The following is a 27,176-nucleotide window of genomic DNA, read 5'->3' as shown; positions in this document are numbered from 1 at the left end:
GTCTACCCAAATTGGAAAGCACACCAATACAGTTTTTGAAATTAAATGCTGAAATAGAAATATTGAATATGGACTGGCCTAAACTGGGCTATGAGACAGTGCTTCAGTTCCTGAAAAATTAATACTGGATTTTCAATTTAAACTAAACAGTGTGCTAGTTAACATGGGTTTGATCAGTTAATGTGAGACAGGTTTAGAAATTATTAATGCAGCTCATCATTTCTGCCTTCTGGTTCTCATTTTAGGCGTCTCTTTTTAAACCATACTTTTATCTCTGCTATAGAAATGGCATATAAGTAACTTTTTTAGACCATTCAGTTAAAAAAAAATCATTTAACGTCTTGAGGGGCTGCTTTCGATTTAGTGTTACCAGCATATTTTACCAAAATATCTCCACAAATAGGAGACTGAATCTGAAAAACCACCTTGACCCTGCTTTAGTAGTGAGCTACAAATTGTGTCTACATAACATAAATATAGACAATGTGCAAGAAACTGTAGTTTTGTTTCAAGTATTTTTCAAACTATTATAAATCATACTGGTGAATTTTGATAGATTATATTAAAGCATGGGCTTCCGTACAAAGGATACATATATTGCTGTGTTCCCTTTTATATTAAAACCTGGTTCCTCTACTGTAAGCTTCTATTAGTGAAAATCTACCATTAATATATAATCTGTAATGCAATATAATATTGACTCATGTGTTCTGTAATACTTTATAAAAATTAAATATGTCCCATCCATCAGAAGTGCCCATCTCATTATGGCTGCTTCCAGGAGGATAATAACCAGTGTCAAGAAGCTCAAATGATGTCAAATTGCACTCTTAAACATAACAGTTCAGTTCACTGTACTCAAATGGCCTCTACAGTCACCAGATCTCAATCCAAAAGAGGACCTCTATGATCTCTATGGTGGATCAGGTGATCACATTACATGTTATGTGATCACCTGATCCATCATTCATTTACACACACACACACATATATATATATATATATATATATATATATATATATATATATATATATATATATATATATATATATATATATATATATATATATATATATATATATATATATATATATATATGAGAGAGAAATGCTCTCTTTAGGGGTCACAACACCAGAGGCTCTGGTGTTGACCTCTGAGGTCATCTCTGAGGTCATGCTGTTTTCTCCCTCCTTTGTCCAGTATTTCCTCTATCCCTCTTCTGCATATGTCTGAATCATCTCAGCCTTGTCTCTAACTTTCTCTCCATACCATTCAGCATGAGCTGTCCTTCTTGTATACTTTCTGTTTCCTGTCCCTCCTCCTGACTCCAGATCCCTGATGTAATCCCACCCTCACCTTGAACACATCCTGCACCACCCTCACATCCAGACTTACCTCATGCAGTACCACAGTTCCTCTCTTAGCATCCCATCATATTCTTTTGCCAGATCCACAAAGACACAGTGCAACTCTTTCTGACCTTCACTATACTTCTGCATCAACACACTCAAAGCAAACATCACATCTGCACTGCTCTTTTTCAGTGAGAAGCCATGCTGCTGCTCATGGATCATCACCTCTCTTCTTAACCTAGCTTCAACAACTCTTTCTTGGTGTGTCTCAGCTTTATCGCTCTGTAGTTACTACAGCTCTGCATATCACCCTTGGTCTTGAAAACTGGTATCAGTACACTTATTCATTCCTCACTCTCCAAACTTGTGTTAAACAATCTGGTTAAAAAGTCCTCTCTGGGAGTGGGCACGATAAACGGAATCCAAATTACCATCAGGGTGTACACCTCACCCCTCGCGTGGTTGCCCACCTCTCAATTTTAAATACACGTAGACATTGAGGGCTAGCAGGAGGGACTATGCGCTTACCTGCTGCTCTCTGGCAGGTAGCTCCATGCCCTCCTGGGTTTTAAATGCACCTTAGAACACACATTCATCAACACTACAATAAGCGGGTGGAAGGAGGTTTGGAGTCTTCTCTCACCCCCGTTATCTGCGGCCTGCTGGAGCGGGGGGGCTAGGAGGAGGAGTTGGCCATCTGGAGTGTGGGGCCTCCCTGCTGCTGCGGAGTCGGGGCGGTCTGCCTCTCCCCACCGCAGGGAAAAGGGTAACACCACCTGGGTCTGGGTGCAGTTCCCCCCTCCAGGGGCAAGGGTACCTAGACCCGGTTCGTTGAGTACGCTTGGGGAGTGTGATCGTGTGTACAGCGTCTCTTTATGTCTGTCTCCACGTTGGTTGAGTGTGAAGTGCATATGAGAGGATGAGGGGATGGGCGTCCAGGTACACACCGGCTCACTCCTTGGCGGCCGCTTATCGGGGCCTGGATCCTGGGGCTCGCTCGGGCCACTTCGGAGGTGGGGTGCCCCCGGCCTCTCAGCCTGGGGCTCGGTCACTCAGGCACAGCTGGCTGCCGGCGGAGCTCACGGGCGCGTCACTGCAACTCCCCCTGGCTTCTGCTCCGCGGCTGCTGAGTGAGTCCTCATCTGGGACTCTCCTCAGCTCTTACTGGGACAGTGGCGCGGCTGCCCCTCTGTTGGTCTTCCTTGGTCTCTTGTGTTCTGGGGGCCTCTGGATGTCTGGAGTTTTGATCTCCTCCATACCTGCTTCATGCCCTGGAGGACGGGGCTGTGGCCCCCCCACACCCTCTAGCAGATCATTACATGAAGGAACCTTTTAAAAAAACAAGCGCGTCCATTTACCGGTCGATCTACGTCCCTACCCTCACCTATGGCCACGAGCTGTGGGTAGTGACCGAAAGAACGAGATCGCGGATACAAGCGGCAGAAATGAGCTTCCTCCGAATGGTGGCTGGCCTCTCCCTTAGAGATAGGGTGAGAAGTTCGGCCATCCGGGAGGGGCTCAGAGTAGAGCAGCTGCTGCTCCACATCGAAAGGAGCCAGCTGAGGTGGTTCGGGCATCTGACAAGGATGCCCCCTGGGCGCCTCCTGGGTGAGGTGTTCCAGGCATGTCCCACCGGGAGGAGGCCCCGGGGCAGACCCAGGACACGCTGGAGAGATTATATCTCTCGGCTGGCCTGGGAACGCCTTGGTGTTCCCCCGGATAAGCTGGAGGAGGTGGCTGGGGAGAGGGAGGTCTGGGCCTCTTTGCTTAGGCTGCTGCCCCCGCGACCCGGCTCCGGATAAAGCGGATGAAGATGGATGGATGGAAGCGCGTCCATGCTCACAGGTGTACACACGGGTGATCACACCCACAAACTACACCCTTTTTGGCTCCTACCTCAAAGCACACTGTGTTCTGTTGATCCTATGTGCTGCACAATAATGTTTAATATTTCGTATTTACTGTCATATTCCCATATATCATTGTGATGTTGTTTATTCTATTACTCTTGTTCTCTTCTGCTTGCTTTCTTTTTTCTTTCTCAACAGGTGATCCAGGTGATCGATAGATGCATTTTTTTTTCTTTTTCTGCCCATTCTGTTGGTTTTTGTTTTTTTGCCCTTCTCCCCTATCCCTCTTCTCAGCTCTTTCTCTTTCTTTCTCCCCTTCTTTCCCCCAGTCAAGTCTGTCCCGTATTCAACAAGTGAAAATAAAATAAACAATAAAAGGTGAATCAAATGGACCATTACGGCAAGGCTGGGATGGTCAATTTGGTAAAGTAAATCCGTTGGGCATCTTTCTTTGCCTTTAGACAATAATTCTGATGGCAAAAGAGCCAAACGGGACAGGCAAAAAAAAAAAAAAAGTCCTCTCTCCTCAACATCTCTATACCACCACAGATATGTCATGTGGACCAACTGCCTTTCCTCTCTTCATAGCTGCCTTCACTTCCTCCTTACTTATCCCCTGCGCTTCCTGATTCACTAACTTTCCTCCATCTGTCCTCAGTTTCTGTCTTTATTAATGTCTTCATTAATGAAGACAGTGAGAGAATACTTCTATCTTCCATCTTCTCAACACACTCTCTTCACCATCTTTATCCTTAATCACTCTAACCTGCTGCACATCCTTTTCAGCTCAATCTCTGTATAGCTAATTCATGCAAGTACTGTTCTCCTTCCTTAGTACCCAGCCTCACGTACAACTCAGTATAAGCTTTTTCCTTTGCCACCTCTATCTTTGCAGTTGGCCTGGCCTCCCAGTATTCCTGTCTACTTTTATCCATCTCCCCTGACTATCGCACTTTCTCTTAGCTATTCCTTTGAGGAACTACAGGAAAGTGTCCAATCCACCACCAAGTCTCCTTGTCCTCTTTTCTCTCTCCAAAAGATACACCAAACACCTTCTTTGCCTTTCTCTCACCATTTCAGTTGTATTTTTCCAGTCATCTGGTAACACTTCCCTTCCACCCAGAGAATGTCTACTCCTCCCTGAACTAACAACTGCACAACATTCTTCCTTCTTCAGCTTCCACCATTTAGTTCTTGTCTCTGCCTTCATTCTCTTCCTCTTCTTGACGTCCAAAGTCATCCTATAGACTAGTGTCCAATGCTGCATGGCTACATTCTCTCCTGACACCACCTTGCAGTCTCCTATCTCTTTCAGACTGACCCTTCTGTTTAGGATGTAAGCCACCTGTGTACACTTTCTTCCACTCTTCTACGTCACCTTCTGTTCCTCCTTCTTCTTGAAGTATGAGTTCACCCCAGCCATTTCCATCTTCCTAATTTTGACCTTGTGCATTTCTCTGCTTAACACTATACCTATCTAACACCTCATTATCTCTCTTTCCTTCACCTACATGGCTACTGAAGTCTGCTCCAATCAACACTCTCTACCACTTTATCAAACTAACTGCAGAATTCCTCTTTCTCTTCTAACTGACATCCAACCTTCAACCTGGTCTCCTGCACACACAGTAAATCTACCTTCCTTCTCTCCAGTCATATCAGCCAGCTCTCTCCCTTTGCCAGTCATAGTACTTCCACGCTCCTGCCTGTCCTTCTCTTCGACTCCTAACATGCTTCTCCCCTATATGCAGAAAAAATAATGTTTGATCATCATCAAAAGCCAGATATTTCAAAGTTTCATCTATGAAATATCTGGCTTTCCCATCATAGCAGATGAAATACGTATTTTGCATTAAATTGCATCATTTCGCCTCCTGAAGGGCTCGCAATGAGTCCACTGTGTGTATATATATGTATTTCTTTTCCCTATGGTAATAATACTTTTAGATAAATACTAAGTACTTTTCCACTACTGATGTATATAAAGTAAAATTAGGCTGTAAAGTTAAATCTTACTTTAGATAAATCTTGGTATGTGCTTTTATAATGTGTACTAAATTGTAGTAAAACATGTCAGGGTTCCTTTGTTTCATGTGTTCTGGCCAGTACACTAAGCCTGAGCCTGAGTGAGAGCTGAGCAGAGAATTGTAGCTCACTCTGCTCCCAACTTAACTGATGCCCTGCACCTCCCCCATAGCTGCTGCAGTGGGGGAGGGGCAGGTAAATGTTTCCAGCACTTTGGCAGGTCTGAAGGCAAAAGAGAGTCCAAACCAGGACTAGCAAAGTGTACCTAATATAGCTGTTTAGTGTGTGTGTAAAATAAATAAATAATATGGTAATGGCTCTTTCCACTACTGATATATATAAAGTTTAATTAGACTGTAAAACTAAATCTTACTTTAGATAAATTTTATTTTGTGATTTCATAATGTGTACTAAACTGTAGTTAAAATAAATGTCAGGATTCCTTTATTTCACATATTGTAGCCTGTAAATCAGGTTTGAGAGTCAGAGCTGAGGAGAAAACTTTGGCTCTCTCTGCTCCTCCATCAGTGACCCTCCCCCCGCGCACCTGCACTGCAGCTCTCAAACTTTTGCAGGGCATGTGACGTCATTCAGTCCACAGTCGGAGTAGCCGTTTAAGTGGAGCTCTGAAGACTGCAAATCACGCTTTCTGCAGGTAAGATTTCACATTTTTGCTATATGAAAACTGTGCAAATGTTGTCTTTCTAAGAAACGAAAGAAAAAGGTATCTTACATTAAGTTTAATTTTTTTTTAACTTAATGACACGGCAGTAAATATACTTTTTTTTAATTGAACAATGCATAAAGTTCGTCTCAATCTATATTTTATTACAATTAACTATGCATAATTTTTCTTATAATTGAACATAGGAACAAAAACCGATTCCTTCGTGATATATTTAACACTAAATTTTATGCCAAACCTACCGTCCCCTCCCCCTCAATTTCTGGCAATTTCTATCTGTATTTCTCTTCAGTCTCGCTCTTAGAAATATAAAATTAACGTAAGAAATAATTATCGGATCTGGTTTTCAGTTTAAAGGGGAAAAATGTACGCTTAATTACAGTAAAAACATGATTTTTGCAAGAAAACATGAAGTTAGAGATTTTTCACGGTTTCAGTGAGTAAAAGTCTAAAATGAAAAATCCTATGCAGTGTTTTGGTTGCAGACCTGTGTGAGTTCCAGCCTTTTAACAAGACAGCTTGTTGTAACTTTAGTGCAGTTTGTTTGATGACAGCATTTGGATTATTTTGTAAGTGATTTAAGTGTTAGTCACATGTTTAGTGAGAGCTGTTAATTATAGATTTAATTTATTTAACAGGTATTTTCATTAGAAAACTGCGTTTCCCAGAATCCTTTGTGGTAGACAAAAGTTACTCTGGGTTTTTAGCTAGCAAAGAAAGTTTTGGGAAGCCATTATATGTTGCTCTGATGTCGAGCAGTTTATTTGTTGTACATTCCCCCTTTTGAAGCCTTATATAAAGACTATCGTTTCTCCAATTGATGTCCGATCCATTTTTTTGGCTAAGTGGATTCGCCACAACACAGCTTAGTGGAATGCTTTTTAATTCTTCACAAACTTTATTAAAGATAACAAGCGGCCAAACTGTGGTTTGTACCGTTTTATTTAGGGTATCTCTTTAAGGCATTTTATAGCTTGACTGGGTTTTGTCCCCTTCTTTTTAAGTCACAATTTTAGCCTAGATTTAGTCGAAAGGCACTTTTATTCCGAGCGCTTTAATCTTTTGTTAAAACCCAACCTCAGTTGCCCAGCTATAACATCTATCAAGTTAGCATTTCAAAATATGTAAAGGAAACGACTGAAGTGTGACGCATGCGCGTAGCAATGCTTTAACTTTTGTTGTCTTAAAGTGTTTACAATCCAAAATGCTTGAAATCATTGTCCTCCTTTATCCATCAAATATAAACGTTCCCACGTGTTTACGCCAACATGGAGTTTTATGTTGGTGTCGATGTTTCAGTGACTGAGCAGCGTCTGTCCGTCCAGTATATTTACTGACGTAGCCGCACATCAGCATGACCCAGCTGAGCAGCGTGCTCCGTTTAGCCTCGTTTGTCTTATTCCTCTCATTTGTTTTTCACCGTCAAACATAACTGGACAGAAGGCCTGGTGTTCTGTTGCTGAAGTGGGCTTCAGATAGTGTTTTTCTGTGGAACATCAAGGCTGTCATGTAGTATTAATTTGGCTATTCAAAGCAAATAATGTACATGCTTATACAAAATATAAGCCTTTTGTATAGTGTGTTATAATTGTGCCTTCCAACAATTGAAAGTGTGTTTATGTGTTGTCTCTTTGGCTGCTATGTTTTAGTGTTATAATAAGACTCACCTTGGAGGAAACAATAACATGCTGTCCTAATATTGCTTTATGTACAGAGAGTAATTAATAAAAGTATGTTAAAAAAGGAAATGATGTCACTCTAACAGTGTAGCCATCAGAAGGCATATAAGCTTTCCTATATGACACTCTGTTTTTTTAAATGCCTAATACTACTATATCTAAAACGGGTGAAACGTTGTGATGCTCCATGTTTTTTTTTTTTTGTTTTACTTTAAATTTGATAGAGTTGTAGGTCACAATTTTTACAGCAGGTTCACCTGCATGAGCGCTCACTGCTAAGACACCTGTATATTTATTGAGGTGAGCTACTGTAAATGAATGGGTAATGGGCTGCATCAAAACTGTTGGTGCACTTTTACTGTATCACCTCCAAGTCATTATTGACTGTAACTGGATTATTTAACTGTAACTGAGAAGTAACTTTGACTTTTGTCTTTGGTATTAGGTGAAGGAAGCCACGGCAGCAAGCCAAATACAGGTATGTGCCTTCTTATCGAATATTTGAACATGTAGTCTTTAATCGTTACTGAATCGTACGTAGGAGTGTCAAACAACAGACCAAACAACAGATACTACAAACTATAATATGCATTAAGAATCATTATCAGTTAAGGTGGGAATAGGTGATTCTTAGATCAGACGTGATTGTTTTCTAAATGTGATTCTTTGTTGCTTATAATATGAACAACTGCTGCTAGAACAATACTCATGTGCATCACATCGGCCCCACGTTCTGCATAAAATGTAAATAAAATAGGCATTGATCAGAAAATCATTTGAAGCCTCTTTACCTGAAAATGGCACAAGGACAACACATGGTTGAAACTCAGCATTTTATAATATAAATGATGTAAGCCAGATATGAGAAACAATCCCAAACAGACAACAGAAACAGGAGACAAAGACAAAAAGTTGTTGAACGTAACTTTTGTTTGCAGCCTGTGTCCTCATTGCAGACCTGTGCAGTCCTCTGCAGTCTGATACCACGGTCATACCACAACATCTTATTTTACTTACAGCCAGGAATACACGAGCTCAGTGAAGTCTTATAACTTTAAAAACATATCTTTTCACATGTGAAAATTTTTGTTATTAAGCAGGTTGAAATGATGAGCAGATTTTCAAATGACAAATTTATTTGGATATATTCAATTTATTTATGCAACAGATAGTTTGATCCACTGAGAATTTATTTTACATTTAATTTCATGTATAACGTGTTTACAAACACCGTCTCATGGTATATAATCAAGCAATAGGACAAAGTCAGCATCACAGCAGTGGTATGTTTTAAAGAAATTTTTGGTTGATGATTTTAATAAATGTATTTTTCTGAAACAAATTAAAAAAAATGCTTATTAACCAGGTTTCCCACATGCTCAGTGATCTTATGGTCGTATTTAGTTTTTGGCTTTGTTAGCTTCCAGCTGGAAGCTGATGTCACTTAAATCCCTGTTTGGAGAAACAGCTTTTCCTGTTCAGGAGAGAACATGTAGAATTCCTTGCTAGAGGACCTCAAACTGAATCCTGACTGGCATAATCTTAAATTTAAATGGGCACTGGTTTTAAAATAAGATTAGTCTTCTATTCATGATCTCCTGCTTGTTGTTTTATGGTGCATTGTTAGTGTTGTGTACTTTAACCTCCTTGGACCTGGTGTCCACATATGTGGACATCACATTTTGGGTTGTCTCGACCAAAATACTAAATTTTGCTCTACAAGGACATTATACTGCCACTGTTCTATCGAAATTTAAAACAAATGCCCTCGTATGTGGATCTCACTCCTCTCAGAAACAAGAGAAGTAAAAAAAATTCAGATAATTCTTTGTTTTTACATCAGGTCCCAATCAGCCCAAATAGCAAAGAGAAATTAAAAATGGCATGAAAGAGTTCAGGTCATAGGAGGTTAAAGCTCATGACAATAGAAATTAGCTTAGGTTATACATTTTACAGTAATGTCATGTTATAGACTTCTCTCTTCATAAAAAATGTCCAAATATAATTGTATCCTTTCAATATTTATTTCTTACATTGCAGACGATAACGTGGCGCTCGCATGCAGTGATAATGGCTGTTCTGATAGTGGTGGTAAGTGTTACCTGCTCACTAGTACAGCTGTTGGTATACTGCCTCATGAATAAGCTGCATTTTTGATAAACTGCTATGCAACTGCAAGTTATGTATGTGACATTGACTAATATTAGAGAGTGACGTTAACCTGTTAGCTTGGGTTCCTAATGGTAAAATGAACTGGGTGGCATGTTACAGCCAAAGAAACACACTGTTGGCCTAGTTCAGTGCTCAGTAGTCTATACAACAGATAACACTTGATCATGTACACTCACTCTATAGTGAGCTCTTTTATTACAGCAAGAACTAGACTCACAACACATGAAAAAAGGACATCTCAGAGATTTGTGGTTTTATCACCACGACCCAGATTCTAAATTAAAAACTGTTACATTTGTCCAGTGCATGTTTACACAAATGGCACCTTTGAATGGTTGTGCTGCATTGTTTTAATTATCTTAACTAAAAGAAGAGTAATTTCATTTCTAGGATGACATAGTGACACTTGGAGAAGTTAAGATTGCTCCTTTGCACGTTGTTGTTGCATCTTTGTTTTTTGTCATATTTGTCAACAATACTGTTTGTGTTTGAAGTTTTTTGTGACTCCAGATGGCTAATATTTGACATAGCAGCTACTCCGTGTCCCCCAGAGAAATGAAAAAGGAGGAGGCAGTGAGATGGATGAAGGTCAGGTTTTTTACAGAGTCATTCAGTACAAAAACACAGTGAATTAGGAAGATGTGGCACATGAATGTTTCTGTTTTTCAGGTGGAAGTTCTGAGCATTTCTCCTCTCAAAAGAGACCGGAGCCCACCAGTGAAGAGAGTTCAGATGTAGATGGTGAGTTTAAGCTTTTGTCTGAAATGTAGTGACACTGTTGTATGTATTCTACTCAAATTCTATTCCAGTACAATCTGCTTTGTACAATAACAGCTACCATTGTTTGTGTGTTTCTGTTTTAGAAGAGAGCAAGGAAGCAAGACTGGCTTTGAGGAAAAGGGGAAAAACCAAAGTGGCCAAAGCAAAGGGTGAGATGTTTTAAGCTTTAAATGTATTTAAAATTTTCTGTTTGCAGTATATGAATCAGGTTGTAGACATGACTTTATTTCCTTATAGTTTTGTCCTCTGTGGCAGAATATATGCCTACACAAACACAAAATTCTTGATAATATTGATCCAGAATTATTTTGTTGGTAATTAGAAAAATTATTGAAAATGTTTAAGTATTGCTTTACAGTAAGTTGAAGAGGAGAATTCAGAGGGGGTGGAGATGGGTGTCAGGGGTGATGTGTTATAAAAGGAAAGCAGCAAGAGGGAAAAGAAAGGTTTACAAAATGGTAGTGAGGAAAGCTATGACGATTTTCATTGGGAATGACCAGGATGGACAGGATTAGAAATGACTACATCATAGGGACAGCTCAGGTCAGAGGTTTGGAGACAAAGAGAGACAAGGCTGAGATGGTTTGGACATGTGCAGAGGAGGCTGCCAAGGGATGTTGATGATGGAGCTGCCAGGCAGGACGAGAAGAGGAAGACCTCAGAGGAGGTTCATGGATGTGAAGGAGGACAGGCAGAAGGTTGGTGTGACAGAGGAGGATGCTGGTATAGGAGGAGGTTGAGGAGATGATCCGCTGTGATGACCCCTAAAGAGTTCAGCTGAAAGAATGATTGCTTCACTTTTATTGTTACATTTATGATTTGTTAGGCTACCTATTCTGGTGAGTGACTAGTTTAACCTGCTGTGTTGCGTGAGTTCACACTTTGCAAGAACAGCACTACAAAACACATGGCAGGGTTCTGCAGGTCATTTCACAAGTCTGGAATTAAAAAAAAAAATGCAGGCTGAAAATGTCTTGTTATATTATCATAGAAAATACCTGTTTAAGGTCCTATGATTTACCAATTAAAGACAACTACTTTATCTCAATGTTATTTTTTTTTACAATGCGTATTTTAGTTTCCACCAATTACACACACAGATGTTGTGTTTTAAAATCAAAATTTGTAAAGTGAACTAGATTGACAGTATGGACCATCAGTTTCAGTGAGAGGTTTGTGAAAAGACAGCAAGAAACGGCAAGTACAAGCAACAAAGCTCATCGAGTAGACTACATTAGGCTTCAAACTTTCCTTTTTGCTAAAGCATATATTTCAGGCTGGACCAGGTGACCCTGAATCCTCCCTTAGTTATGCTGCAGTCTGTTTTAATATCTTCATATTTGCCTAATACTATACTTTTATCTTTTGAAAAATCAGCTTCTGTTTCCAGTACGCTTTTCAATAATCATTAGTGAACAGATGCTCACAATGCCACCCCTTTCATGCGACCATGCAGGTTAAGCTTTTTGTGACCACTTATCCAGATCGCCACTTTCAGGTTAAGTGAATCCAGATTATGGAAAGATAGCCTTGATGTGTTGAATGTGCTTTGTAGTACAGGCCTTATGACTAATGATAGACAAAACTTAATTCTGCTCTTTGGTATTGTATCTGTGCGCCAGTCGCAAAACTGTGACAGTTTGTCAAATAAAACGCATAAATTCAGATAAAATGAAAAGATCATGTCAATCAGTTATGTTTGGTTCTGAATCATGATCTAGGTAATTTGTTACATTGTCAAGGATATTAGCAATTGTATTTCATAATAAAAAAAAAAATGTGATGTCAGTTAACTAGATTAGAACTACTACCAACAGCACAGGTTTTTTTTATTACTAGTACATCAGAAATATTTGCCTTATTTAAAACAATAGCAAATTATTAAAGTCTGACAGTTTTTTTGTTTTTTTACAAGAATATTGTTATGATGAATGATTTTAACAGGACTAATAACTAGTTAGCATCTTATTTTAAAAGGCTAGATGCAACATGTACCTTTGAAAACAAAATGTATAAAAGTAAATTGGCTGCTGTTTCACTCCGTAGGTATATTACTCAATAACTGATCTCATGCTTCTGTGAACTCAAAATACTTAATTTAAAAGTGCTTACTACATATCTTGGGTACAAAATGTAGTAAATTGTTGAACCTACAGTTTGGTTTGGCATTTTCTGTAAATATACACAAGCAGAACCCCATTTCAAAATCAAAACAAAAACAAAAAAACTACGGTTACATACATGTTGTAAAGTTAACAGTCCATGTTGTCTTTTGTGTTATTTGTAGAGATCCCCCGTGCGAAGGTCAAGAGGCCATGGAGTGAAGCAGAGAAGACGGCAGTGCAAAGACGGCTGGGAATTATGTAGGAAGCAGGAAGGTCATACTGGTACAGTTGTAGCCATCCTAAGCTTTACTGATTTTTCTTTTTGGCAGAAGTCAAAACAAACTGATCAAAGTTATTGATCACTATTTTAGTTGTAAGTCATTAGACTTAATAGTTGTCTTCATTGTTATAATAGCAATTATTATTCCTCTGGAAGGATGTTACATTGTGAAATAAACTGAATTTGCTCTTGTTGCAGCATTGTGGGAATTTCCTTGGTAATTATTAATAAAATCTACAGCGGTATTTGAAATGTAATACTACCTTTTGTTATGTAGGGTTGTCTTGATAGATTATCAGAACTTTTTAGTTATTCTATTTATGTATAAAGTTGAGACTGTTTAACTTTAACATTATTTGGTTGCACTAAAATAGAAAATGTCAAGGAGTAAATGCAAACAGAAAAAAACATATAGACAGAAACGAACACAAAAGCACCCCCTGGTGGAAAATCACCTGAATAGCACTCAATGACAAGGTCCTCATTCTGATAGTAGAATGAGTTTTTTTTTTACTTGAGTGTTTTAAGATTTTGAGGTGATTTTTGGTGTTAGAGAGCCACCCAGTGTTCAAAAATGGCAAAGGTTTGTCTGCAAGTGTAGCAGAAATGGTGGTCCTCACTTTGATAGTACACTTACCCGGTCCTCAGTCGTTATGCAAGACAGGAATGTGTGTGTGTGTGTGTGTGTGTGTCGATATGCATGTGCCCATATTTTTTTGCTTTGCCTATAGTCTGCATACTTTGAGGGTGTGAGTTTTGTGTGTGTGTGTGTGTGTGTGTGTGTGTATTCGTGGACGCTGTTTTGCATGGCAGTTATGAACATACCATTGTACAGGATGTGTGTGTGTCTGTGCAGCTGCCTGAGGATAAAGACTGTACTCATCTTATTGTTGTCTCTACAGTTTGTATCCACTGTTTGAATTGCCAGTAAATCTCCCTGCAGAGAGTGTGTATGCACACATACATCTATGTGTAAGAGAGAGAAGGCTCAGAAGGTGGATTTAGTTGCTATTATAATGCTTGTCCAGCCGCGTAGCTCCATTGTATGTGACAGTGTTTCTGTTTGTAATCTCCTACCTGACCGCGGCTAACAGGCTGCTACAGCATCTCACTTTCACTGGATGGGGAAGGAGGAATACATTTAAATAATCAGGGGTTTGGGTTCATGGCTGATATTATGCCTCGCTGCTTTTGTAAATGAGCATCTGTGTGTGTGCGTGCGTGCCACTGGTTTGTGTGCGTGTGTTTATGTGCGAGCGGGTGCATCTGTTTTCAAAGACATCTGTGGATGTCTTGGTGGATTGCTCTTGTAGCAGTATCCCCAGCACTATTCCCTCCTTCACCAGAGATGAATAGACAGAGAAAGGGAGCAGGAGACGGAGACAAACGGTGCATGTGCTTGCGTGTTTGCGTGTGGCTGCGTCTGCATACAAATGTGTGTATGCTTGCGTGTGTGATGGATAGAGGGCTTTATGAGAGAGGAATAGGCTAATGACCGGGTCTCCAGAGGCAGTAAGATTCCTGGAGCTATTACCGCTGGAGTTCATAATGGCCTCTGTGCTTGGCCTCTTTTACACGCTGCTTAATGGGGGATCCAACAGTCCAACCGGCAAGTGTAACCCACCCGGAGAATACACGCCGCTGTGTGCAGTGACCCCGACAAACACACACACACACACAAACAAGCAGAATGGGCAGCCCATTTTCAATCAGGTTTGGATTCCCTTTCATGCACCTGCACGTGTATATTTTACAGTGTGTCGTCCTCCCGCCTTCCTTTTTTTCTTTTTCCCTGTCTTTTTCCTGCACACACACAGACACAGCTATACAACCTGTATAGGTCACAAAGGATGGAGGTGAGACACCCACCTCAGAGAAAACTGAGAGTGTCTGCTTGCAGTGCACAGCCAAACCATAAATCATGTCAGGCTACACTAGTCTCTGCACACGCGCACACATACAGACACACTCACTCCCCCTCTTTTCTCTTGTGTAGGTTTGAGTACAAGAGAGGGGGATTTGAGGATTATAGGGGAGCCTCACTTTTTCTTTTCTTTTCCATTGCTTCCTTTAGTACTTGTTGTTTCCATAGAGAGAAAAGTAGGGAAGTAGGGGGTGGCTAATCTGTGTGCATATGCATATGTGTTTATGTGTGCGTGTGTGTGTGTGTGTGTACAAATGAGTGTCTTTTCTGCACTTATGCAGGCTAGTGTGTGTGAGAGTCTTTCATCAGTGAATGGAAAGGGAAAGACTTGAAGGAGAAAGTCTATTCATTGAGGAAAACATCAAGGCTGTTTGGTGCTACTGTGTGTCTGGCATCTTAGAAATGCAAGAGGAAGACGAGAAGGAAGGAGAGAGAGAGAGAGAAAGAGAAAAGTGAGAGGGAGGAGAAGGATGGACAAGGTAGAAATCTGCACTCTGAAGCGCAAATTGATGCAAAACAGCTGTTAAATAGCTGCAAAGTGGAGCAGCTGCTTGGGAGATGAGGAGAGAGGGATGAGGAAATGAAGGGATGAATGATCAAGAAAGACGGAGACAGAGAGGCCCAGGGGAGATGTTGAAATATTAGACTAAATGAAGCTGGCTGAGCAAGCTTATAGCACATCATGATAGATGAATGGTATTAAACATGTTTAGGACTTGATACTTAACATAGCATATTTATAACTTCAGCAAATATTGTAGAAAACCAAAGTGAAGTGTATTAATGGTATTTTCGCTTCAAATAACCCATCTATCTATCTATCTATCTATCTATCTATCTATCTATCTATCTATCTATCTATCTATCTATCTATCTATCTATCTATCTATCTATCTATCTATCTATCTATCTATCTATCTATAAATCTATAAATCTATCTATCTATCTATCTATAAATCTATAAATCTATCTATAAATCTATAAATCTATAAATCTATCTATAAATCTATAAATAAGTAACTGATTTGCTACATTACCTGTTTAACGTAACCACAAAGTTGACACAAAGCTGGTGAAAAATTAACCCACAGAGCACTTCACAGAAAAATGTTATGGTGACAGCGATTCTACTAGGAACAAGCAGCACTTCCTCTGTTTTTTTCCACAAGCTGCTACAAGCCTCTTTGTCTCTGCTTTGTCACCTTTTGAAAAACAATCCTTGGCTGCATGGTTGAGGTCAGCGTACAGTCAGGTTGGAGCATCACTCAGAGTCCAGGGTGTCTTCCCAGACTTCCTTTGCAGATACTTGGAAACATTTGAATTTATGACACTTTGCATGTCTTTTGCTTAGCATTCATACATAACAAATCATAAAGTAGCCTTTAATATCCACTGCAATAAGACTTGTTGCAATTTAACTGCCTCCCTAAGCAGTATTTTTACATTATATCGGAATGGCTACTTTAAAGAAATAGTATACAAACGTAAATCAGTTAAAATGAGCCTGATAGTGATTCTCTGTATGGTGTGAGTGTGCAGTAACAGCAGGAGGAGCTGACTTGAACAGATCTGATTGTCTCCAGTGGACAGTAAACATGTCCGGGCTGTGAGGTATCAGCAGTCTGGGGCCACATCTTCCTTCCCTCCATCCCTCCATCTCTCCAGGGAGCATCAGAGGAGCAGGTGCTTGCCCTCCTCCTCCTCCTTACTTCCCCCTCCCATCTCATTCCCCGCCTCCCTCCCTCCCTCCTCCCCCCCTCTCTCTCTGTGAGGACAGTTAATGAGTTGTCCTTCTCCTTCCTACATCTCCACATCGCTGAGTGTCGTACTGCTCTCTGTGAGATCAAGCCGTGCGGCAGAGCCGTCATTTATCCACACAAGGATGCGCGATAACCAAGGATTCTGTTTTCTTTAGAGTGGCGGTGAGTTGTGTGTTTTCTGCAGTTTCAGTACAAAAGTCTTTGTTTGCTCTGTTCTTACCTGGAGAAAGTGATGAGGTCTTTCATTTGAGCCTGTCTCTGTTGAGTTAACATTGCTTGGATGTTGTCTGCGGGGCTGAGCAGCTACTGACCCGACTTCTTTTACAGTATTTTATTTCTCTTTGTTGTAGCCATCAGTGCCTACACCGACTTCAAGGTGTTATATTTTCTCTTGCGTTAAAGCTTTGGTGTGTGTGTGTGTGTGTGTGTGTGTGTGTGTGTGTGTGTGTGTGTGTGTGTGTGTGTGTGTGTGTGTGTGCGTGCGTGCGTGTGTGTGTGTGTGTGTGTGTAGGTTAGGTTATATCCTGTTTGTTATTTTCCTTCGCCAACATAAGTCGGATAGTTAGAAGTGAAGAGTGAAACTGAAGTTATTTTTAGTCATACCGCACTCAAAGGCTGAATAAGTTGAAAATATGTGATAGGGAAAACTGGTCCATCTTGACAGACAGCAGGTGCGAGCCACTTCTGGTTTCCTCTGTTAAAATACAAGCTTATAAAATCTTAAACTCTAATGCTGGGACCAAATACTGGAGCCAAATAATCCCTAGTGTCACAAAGACACGTTAAAGGCTCAAAATTCAAAGACATTTAAAAGCTACTTAATATACTGTCCTGTTGGGAATCTCTAAATGCTCTTATTTTGAAGCCAGACCGATCCACTTCCTGCTCCGTGCGGTGAACTTGGGCGCAGCTGCAGGGTGGGTATTTAAAGGTGTTTGTGGTTCCTTGTTATGCGTCTTTCTTGCCAAACTTGTCAGTGATCAAACACTTGTGCTGTTTGTGCTGAGCAAACTTCATAGACAGGAAGACAGAGGGAAGCGCTCACACAGCAACAGCGGCGGTGTGGGACAGTTTCCCTCTGATAGTTCATCTCACAGCACCCACGGGAGACAGAAGAGTCGCTCTTTAATCCGGGACCTTTAACAGCGACTGTATTGTTTGGCTGAGATAGATGCCGCCGGGCGCATTAGCAGCAGTCAAGCGGATCCCCTTCGCTTTTGTGTGTGTACACAGCCCGCAGGTGGAGTTCAACACACACACACACACACACACACACACACACACGCACATACGTGCACGCGTGCGCTTCATGCACCATGTGCTGCTCCTGACCTGCCGTAGACCAGCTGCTCAGCAGGGGTGTTACTGAGTAAACCTCCAATCTCTTTAATTACCTCCTTCTCATATAGATGCTGCTCATGCTGCTCATACTATGGCTTCCCATTCACATCAGTGTTTCTGTGTAATCAGATTACAAAACCTACTCTGGTATTTTGTTGACTTGTTATTGTCATCATTATTATTATTATTATTATTATTTTAGATTTAGACTAAGTGGTGTGTCCTCTGTGGGATGAGATGTTGTAATTTTGCAGGTTCAGCCTGTCGGTGCCAGCTGTGATTGGCTGCTTCTTCTGTGGCGTTCTTCGCCTTCAGTGCTGGATAGTTGTGTTAGAATATTTTCTCATGATTGCACAAGCGTTTGAGTGCATAATCTGACCTGAGGGCTATCTGGTGTTGTTCTGTAGCTGAGCAAACAGTTGGCTACATGAGCTGATATGAAGGGCAGGTGCTGATGGTAATAAATAAAGTGCCCCAGCCGTGCAGCTTTGGCCTAATCTGTACAGTGATAATAAGCAAGGAAATAATCCATAAGATCCATTCAGCTTAATTTACTCCTGGGCCAACAAGTGTCGACTTTGCTCTGATTTGCTGAACATCTTCACAGTTTGAATAATACTCTCTGGGCACCAACATGATTGTTTACTACAGCAACAGTTGTTTAGCAGGTGTGTCTTTGTGCACCTTTGTGCAATGAGACTGCGTGTGTGTGTGTTCTCTTCAACCCATCCCCCCTCCATCCTCCTCGTGTTTGCTCAGATGGTCGACGTCTAACCACGACAGTGTCGGCACCTGGTAAAACAGAGCGGGCCTCGGGCCAGAGGAGGAGTAACTGAGGCTGTCAACCGTCTGACATGACCCTCTGTGTCTGCACCTCTGCCACTGACGCTTAGCACATGAACACCTGACACACGCAGAGTTTAAAAAAAAAAAAAAAAAAAAGGCTGCAGGCAGGAGTCAGGCGCTCGCCAGGCGCCAAAATAAACTGAGACGGGAGTAAGATTGGTTTTCCTCAGATTGTTTTATTTTTTATTGTTTTTTTCCCATCATTTCTGTATCAGAGAGGTGAGACTGAGGCACAAGCTGTAGAAGAGATCGATGACACAGATGGGGGGGAAGGCAGAAACGCAGCAGACGTGATCGGAGAAGCTGTGGAGTGAGTGGTAGGAGGCTGAAGAAGAGATAGCGAGGGGGAAATGACAAGCAAAGAAACTATAGTATGGACAGATAGAGGAACGTGTGAGGCAGGAGAGCAGCCACTATTTATATCTTCTTTCTGTATGTGAAAGACAGTGACAAGAGGCTCGTAGACACACTGAGAAGAGGGGTTCACCCAAAGAGGAGCAATGCCTTGCAGCCAGAGGAAGGTGGAAGGGAAGGCCCTAGGTTCAAGAGGGAAAAGAAGAGGATATGTAACCATGAGGCTTTTTTTTACCCACTGGCAGCCCACATTTCAACTCTAAGCTGAGGCTGTGATAATTTATAGACCTTTCACTAACATCTTGACTCTGTTATTATTGCACAGTAAACATGGCTCTGCTCTGGCGGCCTCGCTGTAAAGCATAAAGCAGAGTAATGGCTGCTGCACTTCCCATGCTTTCTTTGTTATTCATATACCTCTACGTGCTTCTAACAATCTGCCCTGGCGTGTTTTTGGATGCACTTCCCCTTTTTTGTGTGTGTGTGTGTGTGTGCATGCATTTGTTTTTTGTTTGCTGGAGGTGTCGGTTATTACAGTACGTGGTTTTTCTGCTCCACTTATCCCAGGACCATAAATGCGTGCTGGCTGTTTGGTCCCTAGGGGTCACATGCATACGTTTTGTGACGCACAGCTCCCGACTCCTGAGTCAGCTAATTGTGAATGTGCCTTCCTTTTCATGTACTCGCACAGACGGCCTGCATGTGTTTGACACTGTTTTTTGTTATTTTTTTTTAGTTCCTTTTTTTTTTTTACATTCACGTTAACTTGTGACCCTTTCCTGTGTCGGGTGAGTGTGTGTGAGTTGCTGGAGTCGGGGAGAGTGTTCGTTGTTTATGGATTGTAAGGATGTGTTAAGTGTTTCTGTGCAAGCTGCAGAGTGACTGGAGCTAGTAAAGCCATTTAGCAGCCCCTGGAGTAACCCAGGAGACTGCTGTGTTGACGCCACTCTGACTGCTATTACAGACAAGTTTAAGAGGCTGTAAAACATTTGGCTACTTTTCCTCTCTCTCGTTCTCTCATTCTTCGTGTGTGTCTGTGTGTGTGTGTTGTGTCAGAGGAATTTGAACAAGTCTGCCAGCTATTGTAACAACGGCAGTAGCCACTGTTGTGATTACTATCAGCCGTAGGGGTCCAGATAATAACATCTTAGAGCTTAAATGTAGCATATTTAGTGTGTGTGTGTGTGTGTGTGTGTGTGTGTGTGTGTGTGTGTGTGTGTGTGTGTGTGTGTGTGTGTGTGTGTGTGTGTGTGTATATACACTTATTATTGGTCTGCTGTTGGGTAACAGTTTGTAAACAGCCAGTTTAATGTCTTAAATGTTAAAATAGTAGCTTGCACAAGAACACACACACATATGCGGTCATATACCAGTGTGATGGGAGTTAATAACTAGGTAGTATGTTACAACCCAACCTCTTCTTCCTCCTAATGACCAATCCCTGCTTGCACACACACTCTCTCTCACACACACACTGGTTTTTTTTTTTTTTTTAATGAGCTGACGGGGCAGAGCAGGACCTCCCCCGCTGTCCTCACAGTCCCCCCGAGTCGTGTGTGGTGTGTGTATATGTATATGTGTGTGTGTGTGAGAGAGAGAGAAAGAGTAAAAGTGGAAGAGAGGGGCAGGGTAAAGGTGTTAAAGACGCAGGCCTCAACATGTCTGATATCTCTTGCATCATGCTGAGCAGGGTGGGATTCTGTATGTAGGTGTGTTTGTGTGCAGATGAATTTCGTGCAGTTTCCATTTTGGCAGCTGTGGGGAAGTCCTGCTAGTTTCTGCTTTTCGACAGGGTTTCTTAGGAGCTGAGGCATCGCTGGTCACTTAGGTCAACGCTGAAAACTAAGTGCACTGCAAAGAAATGTTGTACAGAGGGTGCATTTATCTATCTCTAAAGCTCAAGAAAGGATTGAGTAAAAAAGTGCATTTTACAATCTGCGTGGTGCAACTTGCTGTTGTAAAATTGTGTAAATTACATGCTATCAGTAGCGTCATGTCTACTGTACTAAGCTCACAGTTGAGCCCAAATACACCGACTCTGAGCAAGTAGCAACTGTAACAACAGGATTTTTTTTTCAAGTTCACCTATTGTGCTTTTTCTTATTATTTGCCTATTATATGTTCCAGTGGTCGATTCTCATTTAAAACATAACCAAAGCTTCTAGTAATAACCGAAAGTTCAGGCCACCCTAAGTGCTTTGTTCAAGCTTTTTTTCGTGTTTTCCCTCAGTATGATGTCAATGAGAGCAGATATCCCTAATATGGTCATCTGCCAGTACAGTAGTCCCACCCACCTGCTGTTCAAACCTTCTGTTTATGAGGGGCAGCCAATGAGAAGAAAGTTGGCTTAATTAAAGAGAGGATGGTTTAAAGACCTGCATATTATCCCTATTATTTCACGACAGGCTTAACAGTGATCATTAGGAGTAGATATGCATAACTGTGGGGGGTGCTGTAGCCAAGCCCATTCACACATGCGGCCGACTCAGAATCACCAGTTAACCCAACATGCAGGTCTTTGGGCGTTGGAGGCACCTGGAGAAAACATGCAAACTCCACACAGAAAAGCTGACAGCCAGTGGATTTGAGCCTTGCTAATATGTTTATTTTTAATGTGATGTCAACATGTTTGCTTGATATCAGCGTGTGTGTCATAACTGTAATGATAATCTTGTTCGCAAACACACTCTATTCTTTTAAATGAATCTGCGTGGTTATCTGAAATGGACAGCGCACACAGGGTGAGGCCTATTGTTTGCTGATAATAATATGGTCTTTCGTATAGCACCATCCTCAGGCAAAAATTCCCATTTTCCTGCCTAAGGTTGTTTCTCCATTTCTTCTTCTTCCTCTTCTTACACCCAGCTGTTTTCTGATGCAGTGAGCAATAGAGCCTCACGGCGCCTTTTAGTCATGTTTACTCAATCTGTCCTGTTTTTTAAAAAAAAAAAAAAAAGATTTCTAGAGGGAGTTAAAAAAAAAGCCTTAATTTGTATTTAGGGCTGTTGTGTGTTTCATATGTCAGCCCTCCCGCTGTCAGGAGCAGCAGTGGTCAGAGGTGAAGGGTTAAAGGTCACTGTAAACCCCACCACATAACCTCCTGCATCCCAGAGCAGACAGGACTGACTAACAGAGAGACAGAGTGATGGATGGAGGGTTAACACTACCCTGTACCTCACACACACACACAGAGCTCAAATCACACACCCTCCCCTTCATCACCCTGCACCCTCCCTCCCTCCTCGTACTCATCCCCTTCCAGTCACCACGCCACCCTCCCATGAGTGCTAGCCAAAAGGAGGAAGGCTGAAGAATGAAGAGAGGAAAGAAAACGACAGAAAGCGCTGTCTGAGGAGGAGAGAGGGTCGGGTTGGTTGGTGGGGGGGTGGAGGGTGCGTCTGAGGAGAGAAAATGGATACAAAAAGTGAGAGAAGAGAGGAGTAAAAGGTAGGCTGGAGAGGGAGGGGGGCAGTAGATGGTGAGAAGGAGGAGGAGGAAGAGGTGGAGGAGGTGGGAAGTGGATAGAAAAGAGGTCACGTGACCATGTAGCAGCTGCAAGGCTGAGAGGGGAGAGAGTGAAAGAGACTCTCATAGGAGCAGAAAGACGACAAGCAGGAGGAGAACAGTGAGCGGCAGGGTGAGTGCTTGCATGATTGAATTATGCGCATATGCACACGGCAGCCCGCGTGTCTCTGTGTTTGTGAACGACATGGATAAATATCAGAGGGTGTAAGAAGGAAGAAAGAAAGCAAGAGACAGAGAGGAGATTATGTGTGTTGGCTTTTGTTAAATAAGCTCCAGTGTGCTGAGATAAACGGGAAAGAGTGGAGAGAAAGAGAGGGAGAGATGGGGAGGAAAGAGTGGAGAGAAAGAGGGGGAGGAAAGAGTGGACGAGTAGAGGGGAGAGGGAGGGAGAGAAGGAGTCGATAGAAACTGTCTTATCATCTCTCCCTTGACTGCTGGGCTCAGCAGGGACAGAGATGTAGACACACACACAGCCTGTCAGGATCTGAGCTTTTGCTCTCTTCATCTCTCTCGTTCCCTTTCTGTCTATCTGATTCACAGTTTCAAGTTCAATTTTCTTTAAGACGTGTAAATACATGTGTGACCGCAGACATGAAGAAATTAGGAGGAAGGACTGTATAGAAACAGGTTCTGTTAGATAAGAGCGTGGCATGTCAGAAGCTACATGCATGTCAGTTGTATGCATCACACACTGTCTAGCTTTTTGTCAGCTTGCAGGGTCATAAAACCTGAAACGGCACATTTCTCTCTAATCTAGGCTTCTATGTTTGGGAGCATGTGCAAAGGAAACCTACCTAGAGTTAACCTCTAACCAGCTCTCGTTTTTGTTTTTTTTGTTTTTTTAAATTATCTCTTTCAATCTTAACCGAGTTTAAATCTGTTTTAATGCTCCTACATACTTTTTTAATCACTCTGCTGTTTTCCCTGTTTTGGAATCTGTAAGTCTGAGATTTCCAAGCTCTGAAATCCACCGTTTACTTTATTCTTCCACTTTATCAAAGTTGTCAGTGTGACGAGCGGCGCGTTCAATAATGGTGTTCATTGTGTTCATATGAATTTTTCATGAGTGTGTTTACTGCTCTGGCCCTTTTGTTTGCTCTTTTTGTGGTTTTATGTGTCTGTGTGAGTGTTCTAAAGGTGTTCGTGTGATTGTGTGTTGTGGTGCTAATGAGGTCAGTGCTGTAGCAGCCAGGGTGGGTGGAGGGGTGCTGGCTAATTCCAGCTGTAATTAACATTAGTGGGTCAGTAAGAGGGTAGAGGGTGAAGACAAAGGTTACCTTACTTGTGTTTGTTCTCGGTGTGTTCTCTGTCCAGTAGATCGATGGACGCTCTGTGTGTGTTTCTGTTTTCTGCATGTATGTGTGTACATGATTGCATGCTCCACAAGGGTGTAAAAGCGCAGTGTGGTTTGTGTGTAGACGCCCCTGCGGTCTTAAGATGTGTTGGGTGGCTCCCTTGAGGAAACGGACATGTGTGCACTCATGTGTGTGATTTGCTATTAGGGTCACCGCTCTCCTGCCTCCACACTGTCTCTAGTGGAGCTGACCCCCACGTATGCACTCACTATCATCCCCAGACACACACAAACACACACTTGTCAGTTGAGTTTTGTTGATTCAGAATGACTCTGGTACCAGCTGTGTTCAGAAATCTTTTTTTAGGCAGGAAGTTAGCCGAGTGCAACGCTGAGCGAGGCCTTCGCTTAATCAAATCAATAATAAAGTTCCTCGCATCTTTTCTTTCCGCTCTCGCCAGGTATGAACCATGAGTCCAATAAGTCACCATCATTAGGAATGATCTCCACGGCGAGTCGCACCACGGCTACAGTCAGTCCCCTCAGTCCACTAACCAATGGGAACGCAGTTGCCCAGTCTGCAAACTCTGGATTCGCTGCTGCCCTTCGTAAACTGGCCAAACAGGCAGAGGACCCCAGAGGTGAGCACTGGTTTAACCACCCTGCACACACCCAAACACAGCTCCAGCTGCCTCAAGCCCTGGAGAGCTAACGTATTTTTGAGCACACACACACACAAACACACAAACAGACTCCTCTTTGTGTGTCACACCCAGTCCAACCTTTACTGCTGGTGTCAGGTTTGTACAAAATCCTGTTGACTTTCCTTGTTTCTCTCTCCTCTGTGGAATACTTCAGCTTTTGCATGGAGAAATGGGAATCTTTGTTTGCACACGGACACTTTAGCAGGGCGTAGGAGAGTGGGTAATCTTACGGTTGATGGTAGATTTTAATTTGTTGCCTCTGGACAGAGCTAGGAAAGCTCTGTCCTTATTCTTCCAGTTATTATGTTAAGCTAAGCTAACTGACTGCTATAGCTTCGTATTTAGACTACAGACACGACGGCGGTATCAATCTTTTATGTAATGGGGGAGAAAAAAGCGGTTTCTTGAAGACAGGAACACAATGTTAATGAATGAAAATTGGACAGCGTATTGAAACACAGTGCCAGTAAAAGTGAAAGTAGATCCTTTCAGAGTATGGTTGTATTTTGTGAATTATTGTGAAATGTTTGGCTGCCTGGTAGCTATTTGGTTGTGTGTGTGTGTGTGTGTGTGTGTCCTCACTCAGCTCACTGCTGTCCTAATGAAGGTGCTGGATAAGAGCTGACCTATCCTGACCTCTCCCTCTCTGTCTCTTCCTTCCTTCGTTTCCATTCATCTCCTAATAATGAGAATCTAATTACAGCCAATTATAACAAGCTCCCTCTCCCCTTCTCTCTCTCTTTCTGTGTCCCCGACTCTCCATCACTATCTCATTTTCTCTACCTGCAGCTCTACATGAACTCATTGGTTCCTACCTTCTCTGTCTCATTATTTCCTGCTTGTTTCCGAGTGTGTTTGTTTGTGTGCGTGTGTATGTGTTTCTCAGAAATATGGAGTAATGCCAGAGTGAATGTTACGGAGCACGCACACACTCCCTTTATCACACCTCCCCTTTGGTGTCACACCCCAGCCTCTTTTTAACACAGTCATTTATGACATGCTTCCTTCGCTCTTTTTACAGCAGTTTTTTTTTTTTTGGTGCGTGTCACACACCTACTTTCATCTCGTACCCTTTTCCTTCCGGTATCATTATTACACTTTCCTTTGTTTCTGTCACATTTTTTTGAAAGCTTTTTATCAAAAATGACTGAAAGTGTTTAGTTCGTCACGTTGACAAAAAAATTGAAAAAGTTATGTGCCACGGGGAGATTATTTGATCGTGAAATCTTTTTAATCTGATCAGATGCTGTTTGCTGTCATTCATTCCTCTTTCTCTCCCTTCCTCAGGTTCTGCCCTCAGCGGTGAATCGTCTCCCGTCTCTTCCCCGGCCACCAGCCACAGCTCGCCGGTTACCACCCCTAAGCGGGGCTCTTTAGGGCCCCTCCTGGGCCAGAACAGGGGCCGCAGTGTCCCCAGCACACCTCCAGTAGTCACCATTGCCCCCACAAAGACAAGCAACGGCCTGTGGAGGGCCGACGGAAGACAGGTAAGACGTGTCATTCATCACGCTGTCACACCTCTGGGTGTTTCGCGCCAGTCTGAGACAAAATGTCTGCTGTTTTCTCTCTGTGCATCTGTACCTTTTGTTCCCCTGTCACGCCGGTCTCCTCTTTTCTCTCGGCCCTTCCTCGTCTCTCTCTCGTGTTCTCTCAGTACAGATGAGTGGTCTGTCGCTCTCAGTCTCCTTTATCTGTCCTGCTGCTGCTGCTGCTCCTGCTCCCTCCATTAAAGAAATAGTCCCAGTGCTTATCAACATCCAACTGTCAAAACCAGCCGTCCAAGCGTTGCTTTCTTCTCTGTGTTGTCTTACGCTTTCATTTTCATGCTTCCAGCCACCCTCTTCCTTGCTGTTCTGCGTCTTTTTCAGCAACACATTAAGTGTTTGTCTAAAAAATACACACACAGTGGAGGCTGCAGAGACTGGCACTTTTTGTCTTCAGCTTCCTGCAGATTGTGTGCGTGTGTGTACTTGACCCTTCACCACAAAAGGCTTAGGATGTGAAGGGGGACCTGCGTGTGTGCGTGTGTGTGTGTGTGTGTGTGTGTGTGTGTGTGTGTGTGTGTGTGAATTTAAGCTGTGGCAAGTAACCAGGCCCCTCAAACAATGCAGAGGTTAGCCCCCACAGTAGCCACTTCCCCCTGGATCAGAGCTGCCTTTCTCCCCCTTCACAAAGACCACTCTGTGGCCCAGCCTGCCTGGGGCTCTTATTCAGACATTCAGAGAGAATCGAGGAGGGAGGGAGGCAGGGAAAAAAATGGAGAATAGGATGTTAAGAAAGGAAGGGAGGGAGTGTAAGAATGAGCGGGAGAGCAGAGCTGTGTGTTAATTCAGTGTTTGTCCGTACTGTGCGGACAGAGCAAAGGACCGTTTAACCAAAGGAAGCAGACTGCGTGTGTTTTATTGCCAGCTCTGTGAAGGCCATTGGCTGTCTGCGAGGTCAGAGGTCAAGGAATGCGATGGCTGCTCTCCAGACCGTCCATGTGTTGCCTCCCTGTCT

The 27,176-nt window shown here is 42.4% G+C and overlaps 1 protein-coding gene and 1 long non-coding RNA gene across 7 annotated transcripts in view; both read left to right on the top strand.

Moving 5' to 3' along the window:
* Positions 1–27,176, top strand: part of LOC113026923 (genetic suppressor element 1-like) — a 51,550-nt gene that overhangs the window by 11,117 nt on the left and 13,257 nt on the right. For 2 of the 6 annotated variants that reach the window (XM_026176212.2, XM_026176211.2), the window contains exons 2-3: positions 24,435–24,614; positions 25,965–26,164. In XM_026176212.2, coding sequence (XP_026031997.2) covers positions 24,435–24,614; positions 25,965–26,164 — 380 coding nt within the window. Of the gene's footprint in view, positions 1–16,628; positions 16,776–17,565; positions 17,854–22,664; positions 22,792–24,434; positions 24,615–25,964; positions 26,165–27,176 lie in introns of those variants that run through there. The other 4 variants (XM_026176217.2, XM_026176213.2, XM_026176215.2 and 1 more) reach the window with 4 other exon arrangements.
* LOC113010933 (uncharacterized) lies at positions 1,317–13,126 on the top strand. The gene is made up of 7 exons (XR_003270405.2): positions 1,317–5,883; positions 8,038–8,070; positions 9,633–9,683; positions 10,259–10,352; positions 10,434–10,505; positions 10,628–10,693; positions 12,832–13,126. It is a non-coding gene; the product is annotated as an uncharacterized LOC113010933 (long non-coding RNA).

This window comes from Astatotilapia calliptera, chromosome 7, assembly GCF_964374335.1.
Source record: "Astatotilapia calliptera chromosome 7, fAstCal68.1, whole genome shotgun sequence".
NCBI classification, from domain to species: Eukaryota; Metazoa; Chordata; class Actinopteri; order Cichliformes; family Cichlidae; genus Astatotilapia; species Astatotilapia calliptera.
The sequence above is the reverse complement of the archived record's forward strand: the minus strand, read 5'-3'. Positions and strand labels throughout refer to the sequence as shown.